We start from the raw sequence: 21,301 nt of genomic DNA on the forward strand, positions 1-21,301 counted from the left end.
TCCAGTCACATGTGGGACATATGTTTGAGCTGCGCTGATTCTCCTTTGCTTCCTTTGAATTTAATTGTGGAAGTTTCAGCTTTCTTACCCTTACCCTGAGAATCCTCTCCCAAAATCACTCATCGTAATGACTGCGTGCTGATAACGCCAAGGTCGTGGGTCTTAATGGGTGGCACAGTAGTGTAGTAGTTAGCGTAACGCTATTACAGTGCCAGCGACCTGGGTTCAATTCCACCGCTGTCTGTAAGGAGTTTGTAGGTTCTCCCTGTGTCTGCGTCAGTTTCCTCCGGGTGCTCCGGTTTCCTCCCACATTCCAAAGACCTACAGGTTAGGAGCTGTGGGCATGCTATGTTGGCACTGAAAGAGTGGCGACACTTGCGGGCTGCCCTTAGCACATTCTCAGTAACGCAAAAAGACGTATTTCACTGTGTGTTTCAATGTACATATGACTAATACATATCTTATCATATTTTACTTGTCATTAAAACTTCTTCACAATCTGCCAATTCATACACATCTTCAGTAACCTCTTTTCCTTCAAAAGTGCATTGCTCATTGTCCACTACTCTTGCGAAGGCACAAGCTGTCAAACCACACAAACGGACTCATTGGTCTCTTCTAGTCTTTAATAATCTTGTGTTTCTACATTTGATGAATAACTCTTTTGTGTGGAATTGTAGAGAGAGGGAAAAGTTCCCACTCCTGATATCCATTCTATACATGTGTCTGGTGAAGGCAGATGTTATAGAGAGTGGATATCAGGAGTTGGGAAATTATCCAATCTAAGCTTGATTGGATAATTTCCTGACTCTTGCTAGCATGGATCACGTGGAGAGGTACTGGAGAGATGGCAACATGAGACCACATCCCTGTGTGACCAAGTGCCCTCATGTTAGTAGGAAAAATGTATAGATGCATAAAAAAAAGCTTGAAAATATTTCTCCAGCTGCCATTACCTCTCTTACTCCTGCGTGAAGTAAATAAATAGTGCCAACTGTGTGGGGACCTGCTTAAGAATCCAAAGTTCTCACCAACAGTAGTTTCATCAGGCAACATACAGCTGCCTCAGGTGAGTTATGCTGAGCTGAGCAAATGAACGGCAGAAGAAATAAATGTCTTGCCTATTAATTGCACAGAGAGTTAGGGTCTCGTGGGAGATAATCTTGTTGCTGGTTGCCTTTACATGGCTCTTGTGAGCAGGTGTAACATGCACACGTGTTGGTCCTAATTTCAACAGTCCTTGTGATACTGGCATTCACTAAACACAAGTGTATGTGTTTTATTTTCCTTGTTACTGAGTGAGCCAGGTGAGACGGTTGCCGTGAGCTGCTAATTAGAGTTGGGCTGAACCAGGTATGAGGCTGTTTGCTGATTGTGTCCCCAGTGAATTAGTAAAGGACCCTCTTAACGAGAGCGTCAAGCTGCTGCAGCCCCAGTACACTCCCAATGCTGTAATTAAAACCATCTGGAAAGTGGCCAAAGGATCCCAGGAGCAGATAGTGGGAGGAGGTTTAACCCTTTGGAAAAAAAGAAATGCGTAAAGCAGGTTACTGAAGCTGAAATCTTGTATTAGCAACTGAGGCTTATTCAGTCCCAGAAGTGGCCATTTTGTGCCAGTAACTACTCTTTGATTTTGAAAACCAGATTAAAATGAAAGTTAAATTCTCTTTCTCCCATTCATACCTCTTTTCACGTGTAGCATTTTATCATCTCTGTCATTTGTCAATATGCTTTACATACAATGTGATACCTTGAAATACTAAGATGGGTGTAATTAGTAAGTGTAGCAGCTACTTTGCACACTGTGGAACACTTGCTGAATATCTAATATAACAAAAAATAGCTAGCTCATAGGTGCTGAGGTCTGTTGGTGTAAACTGGAGTGTTTCAGCTGAGTCTGTGTTAGAGTAAATGGGCAAAAGAGCTGGAGTAATATAATGACTATATACTGGGCTATTGTGTATATCCTTCTTGACATTGGAATTGCTCCTTGTATTTTTTTTCTTGGGGTGTGAGTGGTGCTGGCAAAGTTGTACTTATTAGGAGTCATCAGTTGGCTGACTACTTATTGACCACAACTGAGTGGTCAATAGGATATTTCAAATGGTAGTAAGAATCTCCAATTTATTGTTTGTAGCCCAGACCAGGTAAAGTGATGTGTTATCCTTCTCTTAACAAATGCATCAGGAAAAAATTTATTTGAGACAATACACTTTTAATATTTTTGTTTTATTTTGTGTTCAGTACTCTTAATTCATTATGGCTCATTAAAGCCACCTACACAACTGACCAGTGTTAGACCTTTGAACCCAAGCCATTCTATCAAAACTCAGAAGTAGTATTTCCAGGTACAAGTTGGAAGGCTAAAATCTATAATTGTGTTCAGATGTTCAAAGTTCTATGAAAATCTTGCACATCTACTTGTGGAGCAGTGGTACCAGTTTTTTGTAAATGAGAGAGTATCCTAGTCAATAGAGATATAGTCAGAAATTTATACCTAATTCTTCTGTTTAAATTTTCATCTTTTCCTCTCCTAAAGATATTGACATTCTGTTTCTATTGATGGTGCATACCACATCATAGAGTCATATGGCATGAAGCCATTTTTGTCCCTATCCGGCATTGAATAATATCTTCAGCAACAATACAAAATGGTTGTATTATTGTTTTGTTACTATACTAAACCTTGGTCTGAACAAAAGTTAGACCTAGTTAAATTACGAAGAAAGATTACATGAGCCAAGATTATATTCCCAGAAATTTATCGAATTTGGGAGTGATTTTATCAATTTTTTCAGTGGAATTAATAAGGTGGATCTGGCTGGGGAGTCTTGGACCAATATTATAGTTAAATGTTAAGCCTGTTGGGAGTGAAATTGGAAAATATTTCTTCACACTGAGGGTTTTGGATCTCTCTGGTAAATGGCAATTGACACTATTAATTGCCAACTGTTAATTTTAAAGCTGAGAATGATTTTAAAAAAACAAAGGGGACGTGGGGCAATAGTCAGGTTATGCGGAATTAGGTCTCACATTGGCTAGGACTGCATTGAAAAATGGAATAAGTTCAAGATTAAATGGCCTGCTTCTGTTCCTGTGTTCCGTATGGTCCATGTGAAGAGTAATGAATGTCAACAGTCCACATGGGAACCAATCAGAGCTAAGCCTCCTGTGCTGTCGTTGTGTCAACTCCAGATGTCATTGGATGGTGCCCAGAGGAATAAATTATGTATTCTCCTATATACTTGCACGCATACCCAAAACTCTGGAAACTGAGACCAGTTGTATATTAAAATACAATTAATGTCTCAGCTACTTAATGAAACCAGTTGAGCCTAATGGGGATCTTGAGTTTGTTTTCCAGAAATCTATAGAATTTCTGCTTCACTTTTACCTTCCTTCTGTCTAAAATATGGCATCTTTCCATCATGTGTTTCATATCTGTTTGTTTTGAAAAATTTTCAGCAAACTCTTTCCTGAGCCAATGATGTTAGTTCCTCGCCAACATTTAGTTGTAATTGAAATGTTTTGTGTGTGTGTGTAGGTGTTCTTTCCTTAATTTCTTGTTCACTATCTGGACAGTGACTTGCACTAGGAAAATATTCTAGGAAAATAGTCTGTGCTACCAGGGCCTCCAGGGTGCCAGATTATCAGAGTTTTACTGTTGATGGGAACCGTGAAGCAGAATATAAACAGCTGGTGCAATGGGCAGATGTAACAGAGTAAGTTTAGTGCTAAGAAATGTGAGGTAATGCATTTTGATAGGAAGAACGGGGAGAGGCAATATAGAATAAATGATACTGTTCTGAACAGAATGCGGGAACATCAGGAACTTGGAACATGAGTGCACAAGTCATTGAAAGTGGCAGGCTGAGAAATTGTTTAATAAGACATGAACATACCTGGGCTTTATCAATGGAGGCGTCTAATATAAAAGCAGAGAGGTCCTGTGGAACCTTTTCAAAAAACATACTTTCAGCCTCATCTGAAGTAGTGTTCAGTTTTGGTTGCCTTGCTATAGGAAAGATATGAAGGCATTTGAGAGGATCCAAAAAAGATTTGCAAGAATGTTTTTGGAATGAGGGGTGACAGTTACAAGGATAGATCGGAGAGGCTAGGATAATTTGCTTTAGAAAAGGGAAGGATGAAGGGAGTTTTGACAGATGTACATAAAATGATGAAAGGTCTGGGCAGGATGTATAGTGGGAAGCTGTTCCCATTGGAGGGGTGGCAAGGACCGAAGATGACGGGGAAAAAGGTGACAATGATACGATAGAACCAAACAATACACTTCCTCTGATAACAAACCTGAAAAGTCCCTAATTCAACCTAGTTCTATGTTCAATGATCTTGGGTTGGGGGAAAGCAGGATATTTTGAGTTACAAAGGAAACCATTGTTCATTTATGTCCCCCAAGCTAGAAGTGCTCCAGTGTGATTTATGGATTTTTGGGCATTAATGGGATTGGGGAATATGGGGCTAGTACAAGAAAGTGACACTATGGTAAAAGATCTGTCAGAATCTTATTGAATTACAGAGCAGTTACATGTGGATGAAAGGCCTACTACTGCTTCTGTTTCTTATGTGTGGATTTTGATTGAGGGGCAGTGCTACACTAAGGTGCCACAGCTTGTTTTGCACTCCCTTCCAAATTGATTATCTTCCCTATACTCTCAGTCTAGGTTTGTATATAAAGATAAACATCTGAGAAAAGTGTCAAACTGCAGCACATCTTATTTCCATCCCAGCTGTGATAATTAAACAGGTACAAATGAGGATTCAATCAGAGACTTCCAGATAAACTGTTGAAGGAACTCTAAACAGTTCCAGCACATAATACTGTCTACAAAGCAATCCCTACTTTTAATATTTTTGATTAAAAATAGTAGGTTACCTCCAATGGCATATACCATTCTCTGCTACATGTCCTAACAACATTTAGCACATGGCAAGGAAGGAAGTTGAAGTGGGGATGGATAAGAGGGTGAGCTAATGGAAATAATTGCACTGCAGTGATGATAAATATTTGAACAAAAGAAATGGAAACCATTTACCTGCTTAGAATTAAGAAACAATAGAGGTGTAATTCTATAGACTGCATAATAGTGAGAGAACATAATACTGAGGAGAAAAGTTACAGAGATGTGCAAAAGCCATAGAGTAGTGATAAAGAGGGACTTTAGCTATCCAGCTATAGCAGTAATGTAAGATCAAATGGGGAGGAGTTCTAAAGATAATTGAGGAGAGCTTTCTTTATCAGAATGTTTCTGGACTAATGAGGAAGGTGCAATACTAAATGGTTCTGGGAAATGAGCCAATCTAAGTGTGGCAGCAGCCATAATACCATGGGGCATAGAATAGCTATGAAAAGGATATATAGATCACTGTGGTAAAAATAGTCAATTGGGGTAGGGTCAATTTCAGTGGGATGAGAACAGATCAAGCATGGGTAAATTGGAATCAAAGTTTAGCAGCAAAACCTTAATTGAACAATGCCTTTAAGGTGAAGATGTTTCAGTTACAGTGTAGGGAAAAGAGTAAGGAAATTTAAAACCAGAACTCTGGATGACCATAAAGGTGGAGAATAAAATAAAAATCATATAACTGGATACCAGGTTGTTAACAATTGAAAACTAAGATGCCAACACAGTTCACAGAGGAAGTAAAACAAAAGAAACGAGAGGCAGAGAGAAAAGATTGACAGCAAACATAAAATGCAATCCAAAAATATTCTATAGGCATGTGAACAAGAAAAGCATTGTAAGAAGAGAGATAAAGTTAATCAGAATTTACAGGGCGCGGGAGTGAGGGCAGGAGGTTGGGACTAGCTGAATTGCTTTTACTCAGAGATAGTACTTGATGGGCTAAATGTAATCATTCCATGGTTTGAACAACTAATCTATTTGATTGGACGCAGGTGATCCAGTTCTAATTCAATTGGTGCTTTAATCCAGTATGAATGTAATTAATCTACTTCAATCAATGGATGAGATGCAATTTGTTTAAAGCCCTGTTTGTTGGATCAGAAAATTGAATTCAAATTAATGTGAACTAATTTATAATCTACTGTAGGTGCTATTTATAGTATCTAAAATTGGGAAGCTTTCTGATTCCCTATACTGACATCTTAATTGATTCACACACAACAAAAAGAAAGATAAAGTTATTAAGATAGCTCCATGATAAACAAATATCGCACAACCTTCAGTCTTGCAGCTTTTGACATCATCTAGCTCAACAAATAAGGCATAGTTCCTCATCCCCCAGCACCTCTCCTTCACCAAATGGAGTCAGAAATACTGAAGAATTTCATGAGCTCTATTAGATATATTTGTCATTTATCTGGCAGCTAAAGTGCACAGGACAAAGCAAATATCTCTGCCTATGTATTACTGGTCCCAAATTTAAATAATTCCCCCAACAAAACAGCTTTTACATCTCCATTTATTTTTAGTTGAAACTACCTCCTAGGTAATCTATTTCCCCTGTAAGCCTGGGAACCTGATTCCTTACAAGTGTTTTGATTGACAAGATTACTATCACTCTCCGTCTCGCTTCTTCCAGGCACAACTCCGAGCTTTTATTCCAGAAATGCTTAAGTACTCAACAGGGCGTGGAAAACCTGGCTGGGGGAAGGAGAGCTGCCGGCCTGTGTGGTGGCCCGATGACATTCCATGGGCCAATGTTCGCAGTGATGTGCGTTCAGAGGAACAGAAACAGCGGGTAAGCAGGTTGTTGCGGGGCGCTGGACCTTACTATATTAGATATTGGGAGCTTCTGAAACAGAGCTGAATAGTAAACCGTTGTGATTCTGTAATTTTTCAGGAGTGAACATTTATTGCTGAGGAATAGTGACAATTGCATGGGAGTTTTTTGTGCAAGACTCCTAATTTTATTGCAATTTTATAGAAGTTATGAAAAATTGTGGGAGGGTATTGTCTTCAGGAGTTTCAATAATTGGATCCCAAGGAAAATGATGCCCACAAGTGAAGAGGATTTGATAAGTCTTTTCAGAACTATCTCCACTGCCTCAATATCTGTTTTACAATATGCATACCAGAACTGCTCACTTTATTCTATGTGGTCCAAACAAACTTCGAAGCAAATTCAACATCCTTTTTTTCCAGATATGAATGCCAGTTCTTTGCTTTTTCTTTGGCTTTGTCAACTTGTGGCTCAAGTTAGCAATGCCTTTAAAAATAGGGAAATTGAGTGAGCGAGTTTATTTTTAGAGTTACAGAATTGAAAAGTAAGGACATTATACTAAACCCACATTTGGAGTATTGCTTACAGTTTTGTTTGTCATATTATGGCACAAGAGAGGGTGCAGAGAATATTTATAAGAGAGAGACCAAAAAATGCGAGGGTACACACGTCGCAAAATGATGAACAGACTGGGTCTCTTTTCTGTTGAGAAGAAAAAGCTGTGACGTGATATATTAGAGGTCTTTAAAACTATGAAGGGTTTTGACAGTGGATATAGAGAGAATGTTCCACTTGTGGGAAGCATGTAATTAGGGGCCATCAATGAAAAGATCATCAAAAATTCCAGTAAGGATTTGGAAGAAGCTCCTTTACCTGATAGATTTAGTAAAGGAAAGATAGGAGGAGACACGTGGAGTACAAATACTGGCATGAACTTGTTGGGGCTAGATGGCCTGTTTCAGTACTGTACATCCTATGTAAACCTACATAACCTGCTTAGCTTTTAGTGATCTGTGTAAGTGCATCACAGATTCACCCTGTTCCTCTGTCCCGATTTTGCATGCATTTTCCATGGAATATGTGACCTCTCTATCACCAAACAATTGCCTAAACTGAAGTTCATTTGGTAGAGACCATGCTTTCACAAGGAGGAATAGGATAAGCTCGTACAAAGCCAGCATGCACCGCTCAAGCCTTTTTATTGCAAGGTATATTTTATGTTAATCAGTCTGTTCCTCGTGGCTATCTTGTGACTGCTGCTACAAAGGAATCATCTGGAAAATGGCACTTTACCTCAGCCAATGTCTAGTACCTTTTAGGGTGGAGTGGAGGTGGTGTAACTATCTGATATTTTAAGTGATTGTATTTAAAGGTTAAATTTTCTGCCATAGGTATCCTGGACGCAAGCACTGAGGACAATAGTTAAGAACTGTTACAAACAACATGGGAGAGAGGATTTGTTGTATGCTTTTGAAGATCAGCAGACTCAGCCACAGACACACATTGCCCATCTTGTCCCTTCTCAGACAGTGGTACAGACAATCAGTAACCCAGACGGGACAGTCTCCCTTATACAGGTGAGTTTAGAGTTTTCTGTCTTTATTCACAGAATTACATCTTGTACATCATCATCTTATAGAATATGAGCAGGAGTAGGCCTTTCAGGCTCTTCAATCCTGCCTCTCCATTCATCAAGATTATGGATGATTTCCTACGTCAGCATCTTTTTCCTGCACTATCTCCATGTCCCTCAATTCACTCAATATCCAGGAAACTATCAATCTCTGATTTGAAAGAACTCAGTGACTGACCCTTCACAGCTGTAGGCAGTAGAGAACTCCGAAGGTTCACCACCCTCTAAGCAAAGAAGTTTCTCCTCTTCTCAGACAATCTGAGACTGTGACCCCTGAACTCAGCCAGGGAAACATCCTCCCTGCATCCAACCTGTTGAGCCCTGTAACAAGTTTAGAAGTTACAACAAGATTACCTTTGAGTCTTCTAAATTCTAGAGCACAGAGGCTTAGTCTATCCTAAATGTCCTGTGTCAGAAAAGTAGCCATCTCTGGAACAGTCTTGTGAATCTTTGCTGCACTCCCTCCATAGCAAGTACATCCCTTTTTAGGGAAGGAGACCAAAACCGCACACAGTATTTCAAGTGCTGGCTCACTGAGGCCCTATACAATCACAGTAAAACAGCTTACTCTTGTACTCAGATCCTTGCATAATAAAAGTCCACTTACCATTTGCTTTTCTAATTACTTGCTGCAACTGCATGTTTGCTTTCAGTGACTTTTGTAGCTTTGAACATCAACATTGCCCAATCTCTCACCGTTTAAGGAAATGCTCTGTTTTTTGTGCACCAAAGTGGATAACTTCACACTTTTCCAGATTATCTACCATGCTTGTCTATATAATCTTGCAGCCTCTTTAGATTCTCCTCCCAACTCATAATATCTGGTTCTGGAAATATGACATTTGATCCACTCAGTCAAATCATTAATATAAATTGTGAATAGCTGGAGCCCAAGCACCAATCTCTGTGGTATCCCACTAATTACGGCTTGCTTACCTGATAAAGATCCATTCATTCTCAATCTGATTTCTGTCCGATGACCAATTGTCAATCCATGTGAATGTTCTACCCCCCCCCCCCCCCCCCCCCACTCCCCCCCCAACTCCAGGAGCTCTAAAATAAAAACACCAAATACTGGAAACATACAGCAGGTCAGGCAGCATCTGTGGAAAGAGTAACAGAGGTAACATCTTGGGCTAATTGCAGGATGGATGAACACAGATTTTATTTGAAACATTAACTCTGTTTCTCTTTCCATAGATGCTGCCTAACCTGCTGAATGTTTGTAGCATTTTTTATTCTTATTTGAGATTTCCTGCTTTTTTTTATTTCTAAATGTTCTAACCTGTTGGCCAACCTCCTTTGTGGGACCTTATCAAGTCTTCTAAAAATGCAAATACACCACGTCCATAGGTTCTCCTTTATCTACTCTACTACCTCAGAGAATTCTAGTAGATCGGTCAAACATGTTCCTCTCTTAATGTGTCTTCCCATGACATATGTTGCCCACAATTCCCACATTCTACTCGCATCAAATTCTCTCGAAGTTTGATGCCCTTACTCCCCTTCCTGATATTTATAAAAAGTTCTCTCTCCTCAGATTCTGACCCTTCAAAGCTGCTGTCATTGCTCTCTTCTTCTTGACCCCTCTTTCTAACTTCTATCTTCAACCTTCCCTTGCCACTCTGAAGGCCTTGAATTAGCCCATCTATTCTGCAACTCCATTTTTAAACTGCAATCAGACTTTGGCCTATGCTACAGCACAGAAACAATCCTCATCACCATCGTGTATGATTTCCTCTGTGTCTGTGACAGTGGTGCTCCGTCTTTCTTGGCCTGACTCGTGCCTATGATAGGGTTGATCGCAGATCCTTCTGCAACATCCTTCTGGGATGTCACACAATTGGCTCCATTGTTATCTTTGCTATTGTTCCCAAAGAGTCTCTGAGAGGGCATCTTTTCCTTTCCTGTACTTTTACTTCTGAAGTTGTCGTTGGATTTATTTTGACTCCCTTGTGTTTCTTAACTATATACTGCCCCTCGGTGATGTTATCCAAAAACGTAATGTTCCACATGTTTGCTGCTGCCAACCATCTTTGCATCATCACTATTCATCTCCATTCCTTCACATTCTCAGATTTGTTACAGAGCAAGTGTGATATCCTGTCTGGAAGGGGCTGAAATTTTCTCCAGTTAAACAGTGAAGAGTGAGCCCATTATCTTCAGCCTTGTGTTTGTTAGCTATCTTTATCTTCTTCCATGCCCACTCTCTGTGCCTGAACTAGAGCATCCTGTTGGACCCCATTCCCTTTCCATCACAAAGATACTGACTAATAGGACACCTTGAATGTCATCCAGCTTCTACCCTACTGCTGAAATCCTCAATCATGCGTATGTTACCTCAAGATGCAATTATAGCTCTCCTGGCTGCTCTCAAATTTCCCATCCTCCATAAACTTGTGTTCATCGAAACTCTGCTACTCATAACCACACAAGTCCTGTTCACTTGTCAGTCCTCTGCTTGCTGACGTAAGTTCCCAGTCTAGCAAATCCACAATTTTCAAATTCTTCCCTATGGTTTTAAATCCCTCTAGATCCTCATCTTTTTTTTAATCTCCTTTGGCCCTTAAACTATCTCAGAACTCAAAGCTTGTCTCACCTTGCCCTTGTGTATGTACCCAGCCTCTTTCACTTTGTTGTTGATTCTTATGTCTTAGTGTGATGATATTAAATTCTCTCTATTTTCATCTCTTTGACTCTTTCTTAAAGAAGCTCTTTAAAACTACTTCAGTGACCAAGCTTTTAGTGCCCTGCCTTGGTATCTCCTCCTTTGCTTTGATACCCAATTTTTGTAAGAAAGTATTCCCATGAAGTTCCTTTGGACATTTTACTACATTAACAAGGTCTCTTAAGGTTAGTTGTATATACAAATCAAATTGTATTTTAGCAAGCAATGTTTTTTTAAAGTGTCAAGGGAGGGGCTCCTGCTGGTTTGAGTCTGCAGCTGATATACTTTGAACCATCCTTTGCAGTTTATGGTTAGGTTTAAGCTGGCTGTAAATGTGTGTCTGATACTTTAGAGAAAAGATTTTGCTTGAATATGTTGATGATCTTTTTTTCTTGTTACATTGGTGCCCAGTTCCTGCCCTGATGACATTGACTTTTGAGAACCTTACCTAAAGGGTCATTCTTCATCTGTGAGCCATTTTCCAAGTATCAAATGCTGACTTTACAGTAAAATGTTAACCAATGATCAGTTAATAGTATTCTCTCCTCTGATTCAGGGCTTGTGGATTTAAGTCCCACCACAGAGACTTGAGTGCATTATCCTGCCTGAATCTCCAATGCAGTACTAAAGGACAGCTGCCGTCTCAGAGTCACAGTTTTTGCGTGAGATTTTAGCGAAGAGCCTTGGTTTATCAGTTGTATGTAAAATGTGAAAGATCCAATGGCACAATTCAAAGAAGACTGCTCTTGCTATCTTGCCTGATACTTGGTCTTCAATCAACTTTCAAGAAGGCATTTATTACATTGCTATTTGTGGAAGTTTTCAAATTAACTATTGCACCTCTTACCTTATTATTATAATAATAATAATAATAACAACAACTACTCTTCTAAAAATACCATTAGGTGTAGGGTAGGGAACCGCATAAAATGCAGTTCTTTCTTTCTTTCTTTCTTTCTTCCTGTCTGTCTGTCTTTTATATAGGGTGACACATATGGTCTGATCCTTCCTTTTCCAGACCATCCACTTGCAGTCCGTTCCTGTGGAGATGGTTGTGGATAATTTTCCTGGGACTATAGCTGATTTTTATTTCCCCACACCCTGTACCTTCCAGTTGGTCCTCTTCCTAACAATGATAGTGTGTCCAATTAAAAGGGACCGAGCACCATTCCCCCACCCTGCCTAGAGAAAAGATGGGAAATAAGAGTTTCCCAGACTTCGCACCTTTGCATCAGATCACATTCGATAAAGTATCAAGTGGACCTGAAGCATTCATTAATTTAGTTTTTGAGAAGGAATGATCGATGGGTCAAAATGGGTAGGGAATAAAGGCACCCTGCTGCACATTAAAGCGCTGTTCTTTCTTGTTTGCCCTTGTTTGCAGGTTGGCACGGGTGCAACAGTTGCGACTCTGGCTGATGCTTCTGAGCTCCCGGGAACGGTAACTGTTGCTCAGGTGAATTATTCCACAGTACAAGATGGAGAGGTGAGAGCAGCAATTGCTCATGCACTCTTGGGGAGGTGGGCGAGATGCTGTTTCCAACCTCCCATTGAGCACTACACATTCCTGGAATCCAACCACCACACTGGAAGGCAGTACAGACATCCATAATCCTAACCATCTAGATTTAATGAGGGTTTATAGAATGGGAAGGCATTGGACAAAAGAGGAGACTACTCAACCCTTTATCCTGCATTCATTCATAAGTACAAACTTATGAATTAGAACAGGAAAAGAACAAACTGAGTAATCACAAGCCAATCAGGCTAACGTGGGTGCTGAGCTAATTATCCAAAAAATTCTGAAGAACAATATGAATCATTTAGAAAGGGACAAATAAATCAAGAGCAATCAGGGTGGATCCTTCCTAAAAGGTGGTAATGAAAATTGCATGCAGTACTCTAGCTGTAATCTAACTAATGTTTTATGCAATTTTAGCATGACCTGCCTGCTCTCATATTCAGTGCCTTGGCCATAATGTAAAGTATTGCTTTTGCCTTTTAATCATAGGTTCTCTCTATACTGCTGCCTTCTAAAAATGTTGGTCATGTACTACGAGGATCCTGCTGTTCCTCAGCCCTTTTTCAGTATCCAACCATTTACAATGTATTCCCTTGCCATATTTTGTTATCACCAAATGCATTCTCCCAAACATCTTAGAATTGATTTCTGATTGCTATTTTCCTGTCCCTCTGACTGGTCCATAGATATCTTACTACAGCTACCTTCCACACTATCAAACACAGGAAGTTTTTGTGCAAGCTGCTAATCTCTTAATCAAAACTTGTATATTTAAGTTTAAGTGGAGTGGAGACACAAGAAACTGCAGTGCTGGAATCTGGAACAAGAAACAACCTGCTGGAGGAGTTTAGCGGGTCGAGCAGCGTCTGTAGGGGGGAAATGAATTGTCAATGTTTTGGGCCCTGATGCAGGGTTTTGACCTGAAATGTCGATAATTCCTTCCCTTCTACCCCCACCCCCAGATGCTGCTCGACCTGCTGAGTTCCTCCAGCAGATTGCTTGTTGTTTAAGTTTAAATCATTAATGTACACCTTATCAAAATGGACAACTGAATTCTGCACAACCCCCTGCAAAGAGCATTCCAGTCATTAAAGCATTCATCAGCCATTTTCCATTATTTGTTACTCAGCCAATTTTGAATCCAAGTTGAATCCCAAAGACCCTTATTTTCCTAATCAGTTTTCCATGTGCAACCTTGTTAAAATCCACATCAACTATATTAAATGTACGACTTTCATTGACTTACTTTCTTGCTTCCTCAAAACAAAATAGTCAGTGAAAATAGTCAGAATTTGCCATACTTTTGAAAAAAAATATCATCTATTATCCTGACTGCCCTTTACTCATTTGTCCTTTTTTATGTGCTTTGTACTGTTTTTAAGAATTATTTGGAATAATTAAGTTGTCACTCATGTTAGTCTGATAGGCTTGTAATTACTCAGCCTGTTCTTTTCTCCCTTTTATAAACAATGGTAACACCTTAACAGGCTTCCTGTCCACCATCTCTTCACCTGTGGCCAAAGGGAATTGTGCCCCTCTATCCATGTTTTAAATGATTCTTGCGATAACTCTGTTTCTGATTTGATTAGACCATGTGCTACAATACCATTCTTGAAGTCAAGCCACAGGTATAATGCACAGAGAGCAATAAGATATGAGATATTCAAATATTTGTTGCAAAGCCTTGGTACCTGCCATCTCACTTTAAAAAAAATCGGTAAGGATCTTTTTGCAGCCAATAGTATCGCTCACTGTTTCAGTAGGCTGCATAAATCTTAGTTGTGCAAAAGGGCAATTTTTAAATATCCAATCTGGCAAACACTGTGGTATGATCTAGCCCTTAGTACAAGAGCTCTGGCTCTAAGCATTATAGTTTCTAATCAATAGCAAACAAAAAATCTGTTAGAGGAACTCAGTGGGTCGACCAGCATCTGTGGGGGGGGGGGGGGAGGGAGGGAGGGAGAAGAAATTGTCAACCTTTTGGGTTAAAACCCTATGTCAGGTCCTGGATTCCTCCAGCAGATTGTTTGTTGCTCCAGATTCCAGCATCTGCAGTCTCTTGTGTCGCCAGCTTCTAATCCATTATGCTTCTATCCATACCCAGCAGTTTGCACTGACCTGGAGGACATGACAAAGTAAGAGAATACCAGTGTTGAGTCCAGAGATTGAATGAAACCTGCATATTTAAGTGAAAAGAAGACTCATTTAAAGTTAGGAGTTATTCTGTTGTTAGTCTGTTATTATTGATTACAACACAGGAGGCTGCCAGCAGCACGTGTATTTGGAATATGTGTGATGGAGAAATGAGGAAAGGTGAAAGGATTGAGTAGAGAGAAAACTACCTTAAAGGCTGATTTAAAGACTGCATTTGTCCTGTTCAGGAGGGGAAGCTATAGAATTTGGCTTGTGAATTATGGCTGTTTGTATTTGTCACATACTTAGTGATTGTGCACTGGGAAGCAGGACAAAAAGAAATGGACCAGCGAATTATATATAAGGACTGAAAGTTAATTTTAACACTATTTCCTTCTAAATAGTGTCTGCTGCCTGTATTCCAACCTGAATTATGTCCTGTTCATCTGCACCCTTATACTCTCTGACCTACACTATCTTCTGGTCTAGCTTCACTTCATTTTTAAAATTCTCTTGCTTGTCATCAAATGCTTTCATGGACTTGCCCATCTTTATCTCCAACTTCCTGCAGCCCTACAGCACTGAGATTGTGCATATTTGTATATCCAGTCTAGTCATCCAGAAATATCTTCTGATAATATTTAAACCTTTGAAATCTCAAGGGAAGTTGGGATTAGCTTGAAGAAGGGCAGTGTAGAGCATACCTTATACCTTTGCTTAAATGGTCCTTCCAGATCTTAATAAGAGACAATTTTTTTTACATTGACACTTCTTTTGAAGCAACTACTGCTAAAGACAAGCTGTGAGAACCTGTATTAATTTTAACTGGGGTTCATTTGGTTAAAAGCTGCACAACTGCAGCAACCTTCACCACCTCAGCCAAATGTGATTGATAGGTTTTGGAATAATCCAAAACAACTCCATGTGATGGAAGAGATGTCTACTTTTGTTTGTTTTTTTTTGTACTTTTTTTTTGTTTGCTTCCCTCTCCATAAAATCTGTGCTTTCTTTGAGCAGGTCGAGCAGAATTGGGCTACGTTGCAAGGTGGAGAAATGGCTATCCAGACGACCCAGGCTTCTGAAGCCACCCAGGCTGTGGCCTCTCTGGCAGAGGCTGCAGTAGCTGCATCCCAAGAGATGCAGCAAGGGGCCACCGTTACCATGGCACTGAACAGGTGAGTGTCAGCCAGCAGTGCTCATTACAAATTGTTCCCCTCCAGTTCTCATTGAAAGCTGGGTAATGTCCTGGACTCTCTCAAAGTTGTTCTTTGGATATTTTGTTTATCATCTTATAGAAAGAATTTCTCGTTCTTGTAGCTGAATTGATGTGCCTCACTTACTTTGAATATTTTGAATAGCTGGATGTGGATTACTCTGTTCTTTTTAGCATAGTGCCAATTTTCAGATTCATAAACATTGTCACTGGTGTTTGCTGATCTGGGGTTGTGATGAGGTGGTGTGGAGGGAAAGATGAATCATGGGAGACTATGGGTAAGGTGAAAATTGAGCATTCTTCTTAAGATTCTTTCATCCTTCTCAGAACCTACCTAACAGATTTGACAATGAATCAGAAGAGGTGAGCTTCTAATCTTGATTGTGGCAGGGATGCATCACCTGAGATTACAGGGAATGTAATTACCTAATCTGGCTGGAGTGGTCTGGTGGGGATGTGGCAGGCACGAAGAATAATAGCTTGGGATGAGCAGCAGCTGAGGGTGTAACAAACCTGTAAACGTGTATGTAGGCTGCAGGGTGTCACTGAGGGGTTTATTTGGAGCCAGAAAGATGCAAGTTTGACACCTGAAGTAGTTGGAAGAAGCAGAGCAGCAGAGAGAGACCTGAAAGTAGCTTTCGGCCCTGAGACACCACTGGCTCCTACCCTTAAAATGAGCAAAGATAGAATTATTCCTAATGGAAAAACTCATCATCTGAAACAATCTGTTCTGTTCACAGGTACTGACTGATCTGAATATTCCCTTTATTTTCTATTTATGACTTGCGTTGAGTTTTTGATTGGTTGCCAAGGGTCCCAACACAGTCCTTTGGCTTAAATTTCTATTTTTTCTCCTAATCTGATTTTTTTTTTTTCCCTCCATAGAATGTATTGAAACCTTGATGGTGATCACGGAAAGGTGATCATCATGTGTGAACCTCCACTGTAATTACAGTAAGATGCAGAGGAGTGTTGAACAATCTTTTCCAAATTATATGATCAGACATTCCTCCAAGTATATGTTCAATTGATTAGAAGTCACGGATGAGATACTGAGGTAGCCTTGTTCTGTTTGAACTGCCAGTTTTCAGATGAAATACTTCCGAGACCCCATCTACTCTTAAGTAGAGATTAAAATTTCCTGATCATAATGTGAAGAGTAGGGATGTCCTAGCCAACATTTATCACTCATTCAGCCGTATTAAAACTAATTCTGGTTACTATCACTTTGCTGATTGTGGGATCTTTCTGTGTGGAAATTGGCTGCTGTACCCCCTACATTGTTGGCTGAAGGTTGTGCAAGGCACTGCGGGGGGAAAAAGAAGCAAATTCTTTATTTAAAGCAAATTCTTTTGCTGCTGTCTGCTGTGACTCCACCTGTGGACAAACCATGAGTTAAATCTCAGACCCTCCCAGGCGAAAGTGATTGCACTACTCATTGGATAAACTTGGTCATTCATCAAGCAAAGTCTGGCATCTTTCAGCAGAGCACATCAAAACTCTATTTTGGAATTCAGTCATAAAGCAAAGAGTTTTCATACCTGTAAATTGCTGACGTGCCAGCCACTTGTGGTGGAGGCCATAGCATGTTTTTCAATTGTGTTGTTTAAGCTCATTATTTGAAATAACACCAGCTGGATGTGTTTTCAGATACTGGTCACTGAGGCATGAGTAAAGTAGAATGAAGAGGGTGGTTACATTAGACTGGATTTTAACTATAGCTCTTGGAACAAGTATAGCGAACCTAAAGCAGACTTCCTCTGATTCTTGATTCTAAATCTAAACAAAGTGAGTGGGATGTCTTAGTTTTTATTGATACTGAAAAGAAATAGACTGAAGTACTCCAAACTTGACAATTAGTACCTTGTGTTACAGATACTGGGGAAATATTAGCTATGAAAGCTAAACAATGCTATGAGGCTGGTTGAATTCTAAAATTTTGCTCAATTGCCTCTTGTGATCAAACCTATTTATTCAGAATTATTTGTATACCTAAGGAAATTAAATCACCTGAGTGGAGTCCATAGAGTGAACAGGTGGATTATGTAGTGTGAATAGAAGAAGTGAACTTTATGATCAGAATGATGCTTTTCCCCATTCCTTGCAAAGGCCTTTTGTTTGGTCTGTTTCTGTGTTGTAAAAACTTTGTTATGCAATTCATTGCTCAAACCTGATTCTGCAGATTCTGACAAGCAATTAACAGTCTGTCATGCAAGCCCAGAGAATAGATATCAACAGATCTTGGGAGCGGAATAAGGGGTTGGGGTGGAGGGTGGAAGCAGGGTGGATGGTGTAATCTGATTTCATCCAGCATCCATACATTAATTTTCATTACGATAGCTCAACAGGCTTGGAGGCAGGATGCCTGGTCTGATTTTTTTTATTTCCTTTCTAATTTTGTTGCTTTATTTATAGTACTTGATTCTGCCTTGGCTACCTAAGTGCAGATAGAGGAACAGAAGTGAAATAGTTATGAAAATGGACTGGCAATGTTTTTAATCCAACCATAAAAATCAAATATAAGCAGTTACTTGATTTTGTGTTGCCAACTTTAATGGCCCCTGACTTGTGTCATGACAGTGTCATCCACATGCTGAGATCATCATAAAACAATGTAGAGAAGAGATTCCTGATTTGCATATAGACTACAAGTAGAGGAGGCTTTGAGTCCCTTTTAAGGGGCATTTGTTCAAAGTATTGCTGTTGGATAAGCATTGTTAATGGGACTACTTGTTGAGTTTCCCTACAGATTAATCTTGAACAGAACCCAGAGTTAAGTGATGCAAATTTTGCAATTTGCCGTGGGTATTTGGATACATTTTCTTACTGGTCAGCATTTAAAAAGAATGTAGGAACAGTGATGCTATAATGTCTCTGCCTTTGAATAGATCCATCAGCCACAATCTATGGGTTTTCCTAATGTTGAAATCTAGCACCAGTTTGTACAGGACACTGCAGGCTAACCTCTTTCTCCATTCTATTATTCCACAAAGAAATATCATTTTACCGCTCCAGAAGTTTTGTTATTAAGAAAGAGCAGTGTAAGTCCACATTGCCTCAATCCAATAGTTATTAAACAGAGATGCACTTGAAGATTTTCATTCCCCTGAGGTGAACTACATCAGCTGCAGTTAGTCTTAGTTGGGGACACACTTATCCATTGAGCTCTGCATTGATGCTGCCAAAATTTGAATAGCCGCTGCCACCACTCAAGCCTAATATATTTAATGAGATTCTCTTGGCTGCTCCTCTGTTTAGCTGGTTAGGGGTGGAAAATCTATAAAGTCAACAAGGTTCTTGTGATATGGATTTGTACAAGGTTTTACTTGACGTCACGTGTTGGTGATTAAGTATGACCAGACCTTCTACCTCAGAACTTTTGAAAAAAAAATTCCTGGTCTCAATGAAATCATCAGTCTGTTTTCTTAACAAAAAGCCCTTTTCATGTAGGCATTAATTCCAGTAGGGGGCAATAGTGACTGGTATTTTCCAGGCAGCATGAGGAGTCTGAACTGGAATTACATTGCATTGTGCATGTTCTATAGTGTAATCGTTGTTGCATTATTCTTCCCTTCTAATGCAGTAATAGTCTCACTTGACTTGCATTTAAAACATTTGCCAGTGGTCACAATCTGTAGTAGTGATCTATGAAAAGGATGCATTCACCCTATAAAACATTTTGTTTCTCTAAACCATTGATATGTCCCCAATTCCCTCCATCCTGTTCTTTCTCCCAACTAAATCTGAGCTGTGTCATAGAGTCCCACCACCTGCAAGCTGTGAATTGAGGCCCAGAAATAGCATGGTAGAGCATGCCTTTTTTGTGGGGCCTGGGAGATGAAGAGGTTTGGTTCAAGTGATCCCCAATCTCTTTTCTGATAAAGACCTGGTCATATGTGACATTTTAATCCTTTGAATATTTCTTTCTTGATGAGAGGCAAGTTTTATAAACTCTTGTCTAATCTCCATTCAGGATAAAATGATCTTTGAGATGATTCCTTACGAGATGACGGTGCTTGAATTTGTACTCTTGTTTTTATTCAAGGATTTAGGGTCTTTATCTGCTGTAAGTAAGCAAAGGGACTGTTTATGCTTACCTCTTACACTTGGATAGACCCAGGACAGATTGGAAAAGGAGAGTGTTAGTTTCATTAACCAGGTGGCTTGTTTGCCTCTCAAGTCAGAAAATGTGAAGTCCAAGTCAAATTTCAGGAACTGTGCACAGAATCCAGGCAGCAGTAAGGAAGTGCAACATCACAAAAGTGCTTCAGAAATCAGTATCCTCCATTTACTGACCTCCTGTCAGTAACCTTTATGTCGGTTTAGATGCAACAGGAAGACCAAATGCTGAAATGCCTGGAAAGGTGAAATCAAATAGACCAAAGGGTGGGATTTTTTACAATAGGGAATTTGATTTTTGAAAAAATGCATATGTATTTTTTTATTCATTTGTTTAATAAGATATAAGTACACTTGCTCTGTAATATCTGTATATCTATATGGGCATATCTGCACCACACTATCTTTCAGTCTGCATCAGAACTGGCCATTGCTGCCTTCATCATGTCCACAGCCTTGCTATTAGCAACACATTGCATCCTCAAGGAAACATCCTGAGTATTTCTAAGTGTCAGATCCTAAGTACTACTGCTACATTTGGTCTCACCCTGTCAGAGATATTCCATTTGTTCTACCCAGCCCTCTCCCACCTTCTCTGCTAGTGAATAACTTGATTTTTCTCTTTTCCTGTTCTGATGAATGGTCCCAGACCTAAAACATAAACTTTTTCTCATTCCACAGACACTGCCTGAGCTGTTGTGTGTTTCCAGCATTTTCTATTTTTATTTCAGATTTCCAGCATTTTTTGATTTTTATGTCTGTACCATCTTTTGATATGAATAGCTATCTTTGTTTATTCAAAGAGAACAGAGAAGCTGAGTTTGTCCTTGGAGCAGAGAAGCTTAGGAGAAAATTTAGTGGAGGTGTTCAAATGATGATGAGGTTTTGGTAGAGTAAATGGCATCAAATTGTTTCTATTAGCCAAGGGATGGAAGCTGTTTGGTAAATCAACTGAAGAAGATGAGAGAGTTTCATGCAGCAAGTTGTTGTGACCTGGACTGCACTGCAGAGAGAACAATGGCATAATTTATTAATAACTTTAAAAGAGGAATGGGGTAGATATGGTGGAGGAGTTGGGATAAATGTGGGTAGCTCTTTTCAAAGAGCCAGCACATATGAAGAGGCAAATGGCCAGTGCCTTTGCTACATGATTCTGTACGTAGATTTGTGCTTATTTCTATTAATGTACTTGTTTCCTTGCTTCTGCTGGCGATTGTCAGCATGAGCAAGTCCATTGCATACCCAATATGTTTTATCTTTCTCTGTTGCAGTGAGGCTGCTGCTCATGCTGTTGCCACGCTTGCAGAA

At 39.7% G+C, this 21,301-nt stretch overlaps 1 protein-coding gene across 9 annotated transcripts in view; it reads left to right on the forward strand.

The window, feature by feature from the left end:
* nrf1 (nuclear respiratory factor 1) overlaps nt 1-21,301 on the forward strand; it is a 69,696-nt gene that overhangs the window by 23,926 nt on the left and 24,469 nt on the right. For 7 of the 9 annotated variants that reach the window (XM_052033728.1, XM_052033721.1, XM_052033723.1 and 4 more), the window contains 5 exons: nt 6,565-6,723; nt 8,097-8,282; nt 12,391-12,492; nt 15,679-15,836; nt 21,265-21,301. The exon at nt 21,265-21,301 is cut by the window's right edge and continues 88 nt beyond it. In XM_052033728.1, the coding sequence (XP_051889688.1) occupies nt 6,565-6,723; nt 8,097-8,282; nt 12,391-12,492; nt 15,679-15,836; nt 21,265-21,301 (642 nt within the window). The remainder of the gene's footprint in view (nt 1-6,564; nt 6,724-8,096; nt 8,283-12,390; nt 12,493-15,678; nt 15,837-21,264) is intronic. The other 2 variants (XM_052033729.1, XM_052033725.1) reach the window with 1 other exon arrangement.

Source organism: Pristis pectinata, chromosome 19 (assembly GCF_009764475.1).
Source record: "Pristis pectinata isolate sPriPec2 chromosome 19, sPriPec2.1.pri, whole genome shotgun sequence".
Classification (NCBI taxonomy): domain Eukaryota; kingdom Metazoa; phylum Chordata; class Chondrichthyes; order Rhinopristiformes; family Pristidae; genus Pristis; species Pristis pectinata.